Below are 14861 nucleotides of genomic sequence, written 5' to 3'. Positions count from 1 at the left end.
AATTATAATTATACAACATTACAATAAGTTTGAAAAGTAAAGGAAAGGCAAAAAATATTATCCATAATTCCATAATTCTAAAGTTCCATCAACCGTGACTGTTTTTGGGAAATCTTCCTGCACATGCTTGTTTGATGATCCTGGTTTCTAGCTGATGCGTGAGTGCAACTTTCTCTTTTCTAAAACCCAGTGAAATCTCTCGCTTACATTTGGACGCGGATTCATGTCATTTGTTTTGTCTTAAAAATAAAGCCTTTCTTGTTTTTACTTTGAAGGGGGGGAGAAGCCTAGTACATTTAATTTTGTATCCTGCTTTTTTTAACTCAACATTAGATTATTTTCACTTTCTCCCTAGAAATTCATTCTAAAAGCATACATGGGAGTAGTGCGAAGTCTGACAAGTCTGACTTCTAGAATCAGATCATCCCAGCAAACTTGGTTGAGGTTTGACTCCAGGACAGGCTCCGGTGGTGGACACATGACTTAGGACCTTACGGACACCCAGACCTTTGGGACTTCATGGGCCCCAGGGAGGATCTGGGGCCTGGGGTCACAAAATGAGGGGGGCACAGAGCTGAGATCAGAAAACATGGCCTTTCTGACAAATGGTAGTAAGGGACTTAATTATGGTGCAGAATCTATTTTACTTCCATTTACTGATTTAAGTGAGACTTTATTTTAAAAATTTCCTGTCAGCTCTCCTCCTAAAGGATGATTCCTTCAGCCAATCTTGCTAAGTGTCCACTGAGTAATGAGCTGTAGTATATGATTAATTTCTAGATGATCATAGTGCCAGAGGCATTTCCTTAGCATTGTCTGTATTAAGCAAGTTACCATTCATTCGGTGTCCAATATTTAGTTAGTGATTTCTATGTCTAGGTGCTAAGTGTTGGGGATGCCTCGGTGAATACAACAGATCCGACTCCTCTCTTCACGGGTTTATAACCTTATTATCATGAGCAGCACGTGCCCCTATGAAAACTGATGAACATGACCTCTGTATCAGGAAAGATTCTTAGTATATGGTATTTAGGGGTGAGGGAGTGAAACAGCTTAGCTCAGGTGGCAAATTCATATTCTCTAATGAGAGGACATTACTGTTGTTAAAACATTGTTGGAGAAATAAAAATACTTCCAGGATATGAACGATCCTTTTTCCACCCCCAGCATACACATCACTACTGTGGTTAAAAGCAAGGACTTTGGGGTCCGTGGAGACTTGGACTTGAATCCTGCCTCTCCAAAGTCCTAGCAGAGCGGCCTTGGGCATATCTCCATATCTATAGAATGGCATTCTCGGCCTTGCTGCAAGGATGAAATGAGGGATGTGTGTAAAGCACGTGACCTACGGTAAGGGCTTCGTGCAGCTAGCCATGTTGGTCGGATGTGACAGAAGGGGAGGGGTCTGCCTCATGGTTTCAGGAAAGAACTGCACATTCGTGGACGGCAAACAGCCCACTATCCTGTTTCTTGGGCTGTCTGTGCAATTCTGCTGGAGTCTTCAAAAAGCTACTCTGATCTTTCTGTTTGGTACAAGGTGGGGACCGCCCAACTCCCTTGCAATCCACAGCGGTGGCGGGTTGCCTCAGGCAGGGACAGCCCTAAACTAATATCTGACAGAGCAAGCAGAAAGCTGTCAGATCAAGTGACAAGACATGGAGGAAAAGCATATACATGTTTAGATGTCAAGAATCCCCGTGACAAATACATCTGAGTTTATGCAATTACATTTCCCCCCTAGAGCAGAAAATGAAAAATAAAATGTTAGGGTTGGAAGTGACTTTAGAGACCCTCTCAGCCACAGCTTCATTTAACCGATTATTTCTTTCAGGGAATATTTTTTTTGGAGGTCACATGTGTGCTGGGTGCCGAGGGTAGGACAGGTGAAGACAAGAGCCTTGTCTCTTTTTGGAGTCTGTAGGATTCAGCAGAGAAAGCCACAACCCAGGGAATTGAAATCGCTTGCTAGGATCAAGGATTTTTCGTTTCTTCCCATATATTTTTCTATTTTCTAAATTTCTACAATAGACGTGTGTCACATTTAACTGTGCATATATACTGGCTTTGCTAGAGTCACACAGCTAACGGGAAAATATGTTTGTTGGAAATAGGTTACTCTGGAGCCCCTACCAGCTTCATACAGGTTGTCTTCTCAGAGCACGGTTCCTGCATCAGGATGAGCTTTACTGGAAATGGACATCCCACACCCGCCCCAATCCTACAAGGTTCCCTGCCTTGGAAACATGTTCAACAAGGGGACTGTGATATCCAGTCAACTTGGGGAACCAATGCCAATGGAAACCAATCACAGGGTGATCCCCAGGGAGCAAAGAATGCAGCAATGATTTTTTAAAAATTGGTCCCAGAAATTAAAATTAATGAACGAAATTCATGAAAACAAACCCATTTATCCTTTAGTGGAATAAAGTCAACTCCCTTTCTTTCTGCAGTGCCACAACTAATTGCATCCATTATGTGTATTTAACAGGTGCTATAAATCAGTGTGCCCCTGAGAGGGGGACACGGGGCAGTGGGGAGGAGGTGAAAAGGAGGGGGCAGCCTCCATCTGACAACAGGGAACACTAAACAAGTGGCACGGAAGGGCCTTAGAGTGAGCAGCCCAAGCTCTCATGGCCAAGGGCTTCCCTTCTGCACCCTCGCCCTGCTAGCCTCTGGTTGCATTATAGCTTTTTCTGGGCCCTACAAATCACAGTGCTGTCCCGGTTCTCCGGCAGGCGCCCTTTACACTGCCCAGCCCCACAGCCCTCGGCATTTGTAACCTCTTTCTTTTCCAGGTTATCATCATCTGTCAGATCTGAAGTTAAACAACAAGAAACATGTCAGGTGAGTGGCTGGGAGAGACACTTGGCTGTTTATGAGAAATATTCCATTACAATCTGACGCAAAATGTTAGGATGCTTCTGCCAGCCAGGCACCCAGGGTGAGAGAGTTCCCTTTCCCCGCAAGCAGGCTGATGAGTGTGGGCTTCCAACCCCTGTTTATGCTCCCCCGCTCTGTGGCAAAGGCCCTTGGAAAAACCTGGCTCGGCTGACTCCTGGTTGCCTGGTACAGTCAGATTATTCAATTAGGATAGCCAGTTCGAGACGTAATGGGTTTTGGCGAGCTTGAAAGACTGATTGGTTTTTATACACATGCACAGAAAGATTTGATTTCCTCTGTGGAATTTATGGCAGGGGAGAGGAGGTAATTAAATTAATTTCTCCTCTGGTTTCAAGGCTTTCCTTTCTGTTCTCTCTTCTCTTGCCACTTTTGTTGTTCTTTTTAGACTTTCTGAGGGCCTTGCTCGCATGGGTGAAAATGAGTACAGTAACTACCAGCAGTGGTTTTGAGTTTGGGGGTGGGTTCCTCTGTGACTTCTTGTGCTTTGCTCCATGCTCTAAGTGGTGTTGGGAAGATAACGGGGACCATCGTGTGCCAGGTGGCGTGTGCAGCTAAGGTGATGGGGTGTTCCTGTGGCTAAGGAGTGATGTTCACACCAGGAAGAGGGCTTTCTGAAAGGAGTCAGCTTTCAGTCTTCACAGTGAGAACCCAAAGTGTGCTCCCCCTTCCTCCAGTCACCAGGTGTGACTTTCAGATTTCTGCTGTTCCCACCAACAACTTGTCTTCTCAGCTACCATCTTGGAGCCCCATTCTGCTGCAGCAAGCGGAGCTGTGGGGCAGAAAGACCAGACTCAGGGAGAGGGGCTCCGCAGGCTGCGCCAGCCCACAGAGTTCTCGCCCCCCACCAGCTTCCTCCCGAAACAAGCCCTTTTATCCAACCCTGACTTTTTAAGTAAGGACTTCTCTGGTTAAACCAAAGAGACAAAGAAGACCCCTGAGAGACTTAAAATTTCAATGGAAAAAGCAAAAAAACACGAAGCACTTAACTTCTCTCCCAAAGGACAGGAGAGCCTGCCAATTCCCCAGCAATGCCAGAGCTAAGCATTTTCCCAGTGTCAACATTAAATCCCTTTTTTGTGTTTCTCTCTTAAAGTGTGTTTACAATTGACCATTATGTGAAAGATGACAGATGTAGCCTGGCCCCGTTTAAAATAATAAGACTAATAAGGATGCAGTTTCTTGCCCGCAGACTCAGTTTCCGAATGCCTCTCTGGAGAAGGAAAGAGTTGAGGAGGCCAGAAAAAATCACCAGTAAGTGTAGCCGACCAAGGACCCATCCCCCCCAACCCAGTTACAGATGTTTGGGCTCCTGTGGACTTCCTCAGACACAGAGTTCTCAAGATTAATACCTCAGCAAGCAATTTTAAAAGTCCGTCTCTTACTCCAGTCCTATCGGCAGCTGGAGAAAGTGTGGGTCCCCGTGGCCAGTTCCATTTTAGATTGGGAGAACTGAGACCTGAGGAAGGAGGAGACACCCCTCTACTACTCCCAGCCCCAAGTTTTAAGGCTGGATAATAGAAGAGCACCCCATTGCTGCCTTGAGGCTCCTGACCCCTTCTACCTACCACCAGTTCCTGATCTTCCAGAACGGATAGGTTTGAACCGACTGGGTTTTCTCCGCTGCAGTTTATTGCATTTCTTTGAACCAACGCTACTGTGTATGGATCTTTCCTGCCAGGTTGTGGCTGAGGGCTCAGGCTGGCGGTGGAACCCATTCGTCAGGCTGAGTTACCAATAACCTGAGATTCCTGCACTACCTTGCCACCATTCTTGAGCAGAGCTGCGTTGCTCCAGTGCGCACAGTTTGGAGTAAATCCCCCAACCCTTTCCCTGAGATAGCTGTGCTTAGACGAATAAGCCTAGAGCTGAGAGCTTGTCCCCCACTCTGGCCCATGTGGGGATGCTGTGGGACGCAGATGGAGAAATGGGTGATCCCTAGTAAAAAAGACGGAGAGATAAGGCTCAGCCTTGCCTTTCTGGGGGAAAAAAGCAGACTCCATGATTGCTCACGAAGGCCCTGTGCTTCCAGTTCTGTTTGGACTACAGGACTCCCCAGCCTATGGGGCTGGTGGCATCTGTTCTTGGGGACATGGTCCCAGCTCCAGCCTTTTCCTTCTGCCAGGGTAGGCTAGCAACAGGATCCAAAAGGTAGGGGGAGTGGATTGATTCCATCCTCCCAGGGCATTCACATTGGACCCATAAAGGAAAAAATTTCTCTGACCTGGGAAGCAGGTCAGGGGGTGAAACTGACCTTGAGGACACTGACCAGAGACAAACCTCTGGGCATAAAACAGCTTGGCCCACAACGGATCCGATCCAGGATCCGTTGTTTGCGGGGCAGCAACAAGCAACCTGCAACCTAGCAATATGAAACTAACCAGGGTGCACTTAAGGAAAAACCCAGTGTGTCTGAAACAGAGGGTGTACAACAGAGCCTGGTTAGCTGACCTCCCGAAACTGATCGCTGTGAGGCTCAAACAAATGAAATCGCCCTGAAAGCAACCGAACTGGGTGGGAAGGGAGCCAGAATGAAATCCACCTGCCTGCTAAGTTGCAACTGACCTCGCAGGGGACTGGAGCAGGGAGGGGCGCAGAGGGCCGCAGAATGGAACTGGGAGGGGGGGTCCCTGCCAGCGGACTGGAGTGGCTGCCCAGGCGCGGCAGGGGGAGGAGGGGGGTGTCGGTGCTTTTAAATTTACGACCGGACCGCCGCACCCCAAACGATCCCATAAATTTGGGGGCCGTTTTCACCAAAACTGTGAGTTACGATTTTTCAAATAAATACATTTTCCAATCAGACGGGGCTCTGTTTAGGTTGAACGCGTCCTGAAGCAGACATCTCTCTGCGCGGAAAATACACAGGAGGAAACGGAGCCGGGACGAAGCTCAGACGACATAAAAACTTGTGTAAACACGTTGTCATTTACGGACTCGGAAGGGAAAGGGAATGGGGGAGGAAGATGTTTAGTTCTCTCCAACTGCTCAGGTCCCAGCCCTGAGGGAAGACACAGAAAATTTAATATTCTTTTTCCATAAGCTTGATTTATGTTACTCATTAGACAATGGCCGCATCAGGTTTACCTTAAATAGATTTTGTATTTTTAAGGCTGCTACAAACTTAAGAATAGACAGGGTTGCCTCCCGCTACCCCCGCCCCCAACTTATGCTCTCTCCTAGTTTTTCTTTAGGAAGATAAACGGAAATGGATTAGCGGAGGATCTTCTATGTCTAGCAGTGCGCCCCATTCTCTGGGCCTGTTTTGCCACCTGTAAAGTAAGGGGACCACATTAGAAAGCAGAGTTCCCGTTGCACACAAGAACATTCACACATAACACTGTGCACAGTTGCAGGAAGCTCAACGATCCCCGAAACTAGAAGGTAGAGAATGGAATGTCAGCTTGCGACTTGGACCCTCACTGGCTGGACCACTCCTCATCTCAGGAAAGGGGGGCATAAGGGAAGAAAGAGGCTGCCATCCATCCCCGCCTCCCCTAGAAGTCTGGTCTCTAGCTGCGTCTCTCCCACTCACTGGCTGTTTGCCCTTAGGTAAGCTGCTCCCCCTTTCTGGGCCGGCTTCCCCGTGTGTCCTAACGCGATCAGATCTCTGGGCAGACTTGCTGCTTTCTCGTACCCACATAATCCAAGGAGGCTTCTCACGCCACGAACTTCAGGAGAAATCGACCCGCTTTCTCTCTCTCTCTCCCCTGCCCTGACTGTTCCCGGCCCGAGGAGCGGGTGGGGCCAGGTTGGAAATCCTAGGCACTCTTTAGATGCCGCAGAGAAATGTTTAAGGGATTTGCGCGCTCAAGCTGCGGGGTAAATGGCCCGCGGGCTGATTTATGGCGCGTTACCGCGCGACGCGATTCCCCAAGACAGCGAGAATATTTTACACCGCGCTAATATAAACAGGCGGCCGGCCGGGTCCTTTTTATGGAGTTCCTGTAATTACCCGGGCCCTGACAGGTCCTTGATTTACGGCCCTATTTAGATAAGGGGTTCGGTGCGGGGATTGCCGGTGGCGTCAAGGTCACGGGACACGGCGGGAGAAGGTTTTGCGGTAGGCGCCGCGGCGCGGGCTCTCAGGCCTTCCAGTCCCGGGGTGTGGGGTCCGGGTGGGAGTGAGGGGAGGAGTGGGGCAATGGCAGGAGAAGGACCCCAGAGCCCAGGCCGAAGTCACTCCAGAGCGTCTGAGTACAGCCAGTCAGTCCACTGCACAGATCGGGGAACTGAGTCTTAGAGGGGCCGGAACTATCCCAGATCAGATCAGCCAATGAAATGCGGGTGGGTGGGATAGGTGAGGAAGTCAGGTCTCTGGCAACATGACCCCCACACCTGGCAGTGCTTGGTCTCTCTCACCTCAAGCCTTAAGGCAGTGGGGTTCCGTAGGGGAGGTAGTTGGGGAAAGAGGAAAATTCCAATGTGGTCAGAAACAGGCTAGGTCAGATCCAGACACAGCACTTCAAGCAGAGACCAGTGGCCTGGACCCCCTGCCTATTCAGGGCTATGCAGTCCTGTGGACCCCGAAACTCCATTTCTTTCCCTGACAAATTAATCCCCAAGCCAGAGACATCGTTTATCCAGCTTTACCGTTATTTTGCTAAGAGTTTCACCTGTATCATTTCAATTAATCTTGAACTAGCACTCTGGGCGGGTGTTACTAGGCCCCAGTTTACAGAGGAGGAAACTGAGGATCCTAAGGTTTACAAAAGGAGGGGTGACAGGGCCGGATTTCAACCCAGGTGCACCAGCCTCTCTTAAACATTCCTGCACTACATTTTTTAAACCTCTCTGTGCTTAAGCTCCGAACCCTGTAAGATGGGAGAAAGTTCTTGCCCGACCTCACTAGCACAATCGGAGGAAAAGGCACGCCATTTGAAAACGCAGCGAGCGAGCGTCAGACCCTCAGCAGGCGCTGTCTGGGTGAGCACTGCGGGGTACTGGAAGGCAGGCGGGGCCGGGGGAGTGTGGACTGGCGCGTCAGCCCCTGGGAGTCCCCGGCTTCTGACTCTTGGTCTGTAGACGGTCCCACGGTCCCAGAGCGGAGAACTAGGTCCTCGGAGAGAGCAACCAGAGTGGGGTCACTATCAGAACCCAGGGCTGGGAATTAAAATTCCAGACGATCAGCCCTGTCCCTTTCTTCTGAAATTGGAGGAACTGAGGCTCAGAGAGGGAAAGGAACCCACCTCTTATATCTCACGGGACAGCAGTTTTGGCCAAACTGAGGGGTTGGACACCAGACAGCGTGGGGCGGAGAGAGACCTTCCTCACTGGGTCCCCAAGGTTGAGTTTCACCGTACTCCCAACGCACCTGAGCCAGGCTGGAGTTAAAAGTACTTTGGGGTCTCCCAGAAGGCCTTAGCTGGAGCGTAGGCGCCTTGCGGTCTACACAGGCGATCTCCGTGGCGTCCATTCCGCCGGAGGCCGCCAAACCCAAAGCTCCAGCTGGTCCCCTAGGGCTGCGTTCCCCCTGCGGGCGCCGCTGGGCTGACAACTCGAATCCTTCACCAGCAGGGGGTGGGGGTGGGGGTTGCGGGAGGAGAGTAGTCTTTTCTGCAGCCCAGATGACTAGCGGCACCCCGCTCTTTACCCACGAGAGGCTGCCGGGCATTCTCAGGGCCCTCGAGGGGCTCAAAACCCAGTACCGACAATGCATTTCCTACCACACTAAGCAAGCCAGATATTGGGAAGTTGGGGGGGTGTGTGGCTCTGAGGGATCTCAGAGGTGGAGAGGTGGAGGAATTGATTTGGGTGTGTGTGGATGGGTGCTGGGACTCTGCACTTGTACGGGTAATTGCCAGGATCCCTAAGAGTGCTCGCGCTTCTGCGGGTGCCGTGATAGCGGGTGTCCCTCGCTCAGCTTCACCGTCAGGGCTTCTGAATGCGGCTGCACCCGCAAGGCAGAATATACGTCGGAGTGTCTAAGGGTTTGCCGTTTGTGTGACTGCTTGTAGGGTGCAGACATGCGAAAATGTCTACGTCTGAGCACCCGTGTGTACACAGTCGTAGCTGTGGCTGTGTGCCTGGGTGTGTTTGTGGGACTGAAGACTTATGTTTCCACACTGAGAATACATGAAAAGTATGACAGGGTTTCCCGCAGTTTGTGCCACGGAGACGATTGTGGGGAATTTTAGGAAAATACGAACGGGTGTACCTGTGCACAGCTGTGGGCAGAAGTCCATGTGTAAAAGCCAGCAGCTGTGGGATACGTTTGTAGAATTCATGAGCCTCTGCTGCACGATGGTATCTCTGTGCATGCCTGCTCAGAGGGCGGGGAGTGGCTCATAGCTGTAACACATCTGAGTCGGGATGTGTGCCCTGTGGGCGACCGAGAGACAATGTGTACAATTCTAGGAATGCATGAATACCAAAACGCTGTGTGTCTCGTGGGTGTACATGTGTTGCTGTGAGAACACACATGCTTTGGGGCATCTGTATGAGTAGATGGACTTTTGGGTACGCCAGGGGTTTTGGGGAGCCCTTGTGCACCTATATGTGCACGTGTCTTGGTGAGCCCCCGAGCGCCGGCTGGGAGATGCTGCGGGTGGAGATTGCCTGGATTAGGGCAAACGCTGGGTGTGTGTTGAGGACTGAGGTCCCTCTCTACAGGTAATTACAGCTTTCTACCCGCACTCCCTCACTCGAGAGAGCCTCCAGGCCAGGGAGGCTCAGGACCCCATGGAGCCAGTGCGGAGCTGGGCGCCGGGAGCTCCCTCCCGGCGAGCCTCCGGCTCCGCGTTCGGCCCAGCCCCAGCGCTGCTGGCGCCAGGCGCCTGGGAGAGCGGCGGGTTTCCAGCCCGCCTCAGGCACCTCCCTTCCCCCCACCCGCACGCACCTCTAGGGCCCACAGCCCAGCCGAGCTCCCATAAGCGGAAGCTGCTCAGGACTGTTTGTCTGCTTCTGTCCCATAGCGTCCCCTCCCCTATCCATTGATTCCTTGGTACAGGAGAGGAAGACCACATCTCCACTTGCTACCAACCCCAGGGAACATGGCTCCTCTTCTGGGGCCTCAACTTTCCTATCCCTACGAGGAGAGCGTTGACCTTTTTCCCTCTGCCTCTATACTCCTAACTGTGCCTGGCACATTGTGGGCAATCAGTAAACAATGTTGAATGATCGCTTAAAGGGATGAATTTGCCCTCTAAAAAGAGCAATAACATATTTATCTTTTCCTCCCCCCACCCCCGGCTGGGCGTCACTTTGGAGAGAAGGGTACACTCCGCCTGCCCCACCTAGGGAAGGGAGGTGACTCGGAGGGGTTGGTGAGATGGAGGGACTCAGGTCGGAGGGCGTCAGCTGCGAAGCTACCTCACTGGGAGAAGCAGCAGCAGCCCGGGTTTCCAGGTCCCAGTGAGAGCCCTGGGAAAGGGACCTGAGGAGAGAAGCGCCCAGAGCTGGAGAGGCCCTAGCTGAGCGTGGGGGGTGGGGGGAGAGCGGAGGTCAGCCCAGCCAGGACTTCCCTCTGCTGCACTGGGTGGGAGACGCCAGCACGGCAGTTCTCTGGCTATGCCAGCCTTGGGAATACTGTGGAGGTTCTCGTCCCTTCTGTATGTGTTTACTGCCAAACACCGATTTCTCTTGCTGTGAGCCTTGGCGCTAGTGTCCTTAGACAAGTGAACATTCTCGAGCAGTGATGACCTGGGTGGAGTGGTTCGATGTAGCCCTGCTTCGGGCCCTCCATCTGGCCTTCGGGCTGGATCAGGCGCCCGGGAGGCAAGAACACTGACTCCGGGGCCCTGGAGCCCGGAACAAATCAGTAAATGCCTGTGGGCTTAGAGCTTGAGTTCCTCCCCCAACTTCCCCACCCAGTCTTCTTCCCTAGCCGGTGGCAGGCTGTGGGACCGTGTGGATGCCTTGGGCAGAGCTGGCCGGTGCACTGCTGGGTTGCACAGTACCATTCACAGGCCCTGCTGGATGGGCTTGATGACTAGGGGCTGGGGAGACCTTAGGAGTCTGTGCTGCCTCTGGCAGGACCCTCTCCTCTTCTGGCTCTGAGACTGAGGGGTGTAGATGGAACTCAGGACTGACAAGGGCTAGAATTCCTATTCTGAATTCTGTAGAGTCTAGAAACAAGAAACTTTCTCCCGGTCTCAGTTTCCCTATCTGGAAAATCAAGGGGTGGGCTTTAGGTGAAGGCCTTGTGTTCACTGGATGATTCTGGATTCCTTTCCTTGGGTCCACAGGGAGGAGGTGGCAGCCACCGTCTAGGGTGTTGACAGGCCTGTGCCTCAAATACGGAGCCCCCGCCTCCCCCCAGTCTCCCCCCAGCCGGGAACTGGGGGTGGGGAGGCAGAGGCGGATCCGCCTCCCTGTCCCCGCAGGCGGCCTGGAGTGGAGTGGTGCTGGCTAGCTGAACTTAAAACCAGGGACAGCCACCCCCTTCCTCCTCCCCGCCCCCCTGCCATTGGCTCCAGGGAGAGGTTGACATCAAAGCCGAGGCCTTATATAAGCCAGACCCTGAAGGGGAGGCCGCAGAAGGGTTAAATAGGTCTCCCGGCGTCGCCGTCCTAGCCCGCGGGAGGCCAGCGGGCTGTGTGCCTCTCTCTCTCTCATCAGCCTTGCCCCAGACTCTCCCAAAGCCGGCGTCCGGCAGAGCGCCGCCCCAGAGCCCACGGGTGGCCCCGGCAGTCTCTGGGGCGCATGGGGCGGCGCTAATCGGGCTGGCGGCGCAGGCCAGAGGCCGCTCCAACATGAACCTCGTGGGCAGCTACGCACACCATCACCACCATCACCACCCACACCCGACGCACCCCATGCTCCACGAACCCTTCCTCTTCGGCCCGGCCTCGCGCTGTCACCAGGAGCGGCCCTACTTCCAAAGCTGGCTGCTGAGCCCCGCTGACGCTGCCCCAGACTTCCCCGCCGGCGGGCCACCGCCCACAGCCGCGGCGGCCCCCGCAGCCTATGGTCCCGACGCCAGGCCGGGCCAGAGTCCCGGGCGGCTGGAGGCGCTCGGAGGCCGCCTGGGCCGGCGGAAAGGCTCAGGACCCAAGAAGGAGCGGAGGCGCACGGAGAGCATTAACAGCGCGTTCGCAGAGCTGCGAGAGTGCATCCCCAACGTGCCCGCGGACACCAAGCTCTCCAAGATCAAGACTCTGCGCCTGGCCACCAGCTACATCGCCTATCTGATGGACGTGCTGGCCAAGGACGCACAGGCCGGCGACCCCGAAGCCTTCAAGGCCGAACTCAAGAAGGCGGATGGCGGCCGCGAGAGCAAGAGGAAAAGGGAGCTGGTAAGTCGGGCGCCTGCGCTCCAGCCAAGGGTGCGGGCTTGGTGAGCACCCGCTGGTCCGGTACACAGTGCACGGAGTCTGCGTTGTCGTATGTGCGATTTTGAGAGGCTGCGGGGAATTCTGAGGCTATAGTGTGGGATCGTGTGCGTGGTGGGAGTCGGATTCATATTCGAGTTCATTCGTAATGTGGGACAATTTTTGTAATTGTGAATGAAAACCATCCTAAAAGGATCCCCTTTAAGGATCCTTTGGAAGATTCAGACCCAAGAAAATGCACACATCTTACATTTTGGTTCCCATTTCAAGGGGGTTCTGATCCATTCCTGGACTTTCCTGGAATCTACATTAAGAATGCTGTAGAAGTGTGTTACTTTAATTTGCTTTAGTGCATAAACTTGTGCATGTGGATTCAGTTACTTTTTTCAAAGGGTTTTTGCTGAAGAGGTTAGGCTACTTTCATTGTTGTAAGGATAGGGAAACTGAGGCTCAGAGTGGGACCAGGAGGTAAAGGCCACCTACCGGAGGAGTCAGAGGTGGAACTGGGGTCAGACAAGTCAGGTCTTTACACCCAGTCCAGAGCGGGTCCCACTGCTCTGCTGCCCACAAACTAGTTCTGAGGACGACCTTGATCATTTTGTGTGTAAACTCTGACAAGCAAGAGGCACAGATCTCACCCACTGCTTTTGGTTTTGGATGGAGATCGCAATCCCTACTCTACCTTTCTCGATCCTCTCCAGGGGGAGTCACACTTTCTGGAGGGCAGTGCTGCTAGCCCAGGGCTCTGGGACCTCTGAGGGCAGTGATTTCCAGGCTAGCAAACTCGTTTCTCTGAATTGGTGTGTTCAGGCCCCCAGCAGCAAGTTTGGAACCGGCCGGAATGCCCCACCAGGTTTACTTTGACCCGCAGGGGCTGTGGTAAACTAGTGAAAGCTCGTCTGGGGAGACTGGGAGAGATCGATAGGCATTGGGTCTGTAAACTGCCACCAGGGCAGAGGAGAGGCAGGCCAGGGCGACACCTGGTTGCAAGGAGTTTGGGGGCATTGATCACCATCCACTGTTCATCACCGCCTCTTTCAAATAGCACTGCTTGGTTCTTGCTAAGAGCCAGGAAGGAGGATAGTGGGCCCGACCGACTCGTTCCTCCTTCGCTTAGCTGTCTGAGGCTCCCAGAGCACTAGTGAGGACCCAACCCCCCGCAACCAAGCCTGGATGCTAAACCAGCTTGGAAAGCGGGTGGGACTTGTGGGGGGAGCAGGTTTGTGAGCTGGAAAACTGTTGGTTCCCACCCTTCCCATTCCAACCCCAGCGGTCATCCTTTGGCACCATAAAGCCCAAACTACTGGCACTAATTTCGCCAGGCACAGAAAATTCTCATTACCAAACTTCCAGAAGCTGCCCAGCCCATCCCGATCCCCAGAAACTCTGGTGCATGAAGGCAAATTTATAAGCCTGTTGGCCTATTTCGCAAACAGAAATCTATTACTTATTTAAAAGTGCCCGCTTACTGCTCCCAAAACCTTTTCCCCACCCCGACTCTATACCTGGGCGATAGGAGCAGAACAATTTAAACCTGTCTCTCGCCTCTTTTCTTGTGTGTATCCCCTGGCAGCAGCAACACGAAGGCTTTCCTCCTGCCCTGGGCCCAGGCGAGAAGAGGATTAAAGGGCGCACAGGCTGGCCACAGCAAGTCTGGGCGCTGGAGTTAAACCAGTGAGCCGAGGCCGCGCCGAGGACCCTGCCACGGCTGCCCGACCCCGGAGCCCCGGGAGGAGAGGAAGGCGGCGGCGGTGAGGGCCAGGCTCTGAGTGCCGGGGGCTTCTAGGGGCGCATCCCAAGGAGGCTCTGCTGTGTGCTGGCAGGTCGCCGGCTGCAACAACACTCTTGGATCGCACGTGCAATGTCATTTGAAATTGTTTTTAATACATTGAGAGAAAGAGAAATATATATATATATCCACCCCCCCCCAAGCCAGAGGGCGGCTCTTGGCTGCACAATGTGGGAGAGAGGGACTGCGGGACTCAAGCGCGCTAAAACGCACCCTTCCAACCCTTCTGGGGCGAATTTAGAACCCCCGATGCTTTCTCCTCTTGGCCTACTGGCTCTTTTTCTCGTCCTCCTGTCTGCTTTGCGGCAAATCCCCCAGGCACTCTTTTCTCAAATTAAAATGCAATAAGAGGAATCAATAGTTTTCTGCCAGGGAAAGAATCAAACCAGGAAGATGAAGGGCTGCCTTTTGTCATTCTCCCTCAAACAGTGGTGTTTTACTTTACTTTATTGTTGCTGTACTTCCTATTTAGTTCCAAGGGAAACGCTTTCTCTCCTTCCCTCCTTCTTTTCTTCCTTCCTCTCTTTCTCTTCCTTCTTCCTTCTTTCCTTCTCTCCTCCTGTCCTTCCTTCCTTCCTTCCTTCCTCTCTCTCTCTCCTTCCTTCCCTCCCCCTTTCCTTCTTCCTTCCTTCTTTCCTTCCTCAGTAAATAAAAACTTTTCTCTATGTTGAGAAGTTTTTATGTATTTAAACTACCTACCATGCCTGTAGCGCTCAGGTATTTGTTTATCTACCCCCCCACCCTTTTTCTACCTCAAATCTGTAAGACCACTCACTGTCCCCTTCCTCTGCCAAAGCGGTATCTATGCTCTTGACGAATAAAAGATTTTCTGAAATCAGAGGCAGCCTGTGTGATGTCTTGGTGGGTATATCCACTGGCCCCATCCTGTCTGCTAGGTGGAGAAC

The 14861-nt window shown here is 52.6% G+C and overlaps 1 protein-coding gene across 2 annotated transcripts; it reads left to right on the top strand.

Moving 5' to 3' along the window:
- The first annotated feature begins 11401 nt into the window (after positions 1 to 11401).
- Positions 11402 to 13920, top strand: HAND1 (heart and neural crest derivatives expressed 1). 2 transcript variants are annotated; one of them, XM_032851255.1, is made up of 2 exons: positions 11402 to 12131; positions 13741 to 13920. In XM_032851255.1, exons 1-2 carry the CDS (start codon positions 11589 to 11591, stop codon positions 13843 to 13845), a joined length of 648 nt encoding a protein of 215 aa, XP_032707146.1. In that variant the 5' UTR covers positions 11402 to 11588; the 3' UTR covers positions 13846 to 13920. The 2 variants fall into 2 exon arrangements, with proteins under 2 accessions (XP_032707146.1, XP_032707145.1); XM_032851254.1 differs by having other exon boundaries at positions 11484 to 12131; positions 13744 to 13920.
- Positions 13921 to 14861: the final 941 nt, after the last annotated feature.

The sequence above is a fragment of the Lontra canadensis genome, unplaced genomic scaffold (assembly GCF_010015895.1).
Source record: "Lontra canadensis isolate GAN:19392208 unplaced genomic scaffold, GSC_riverotter_1.0 scaffold5, whole genome shotgun sequence".
In the NCBI taxonomy this organism is placed as follows: domain Eukaryota; kingdom Metazoa; phylum Chordata; class Mammalia; order Carnivora; family Mustelidae; genus Lontra; species Lontra canadensis.
Note: the sequence above shows the minus strand (reverse complement) of the source record. Positions and strands in the feature narration are given on the sequence as shown.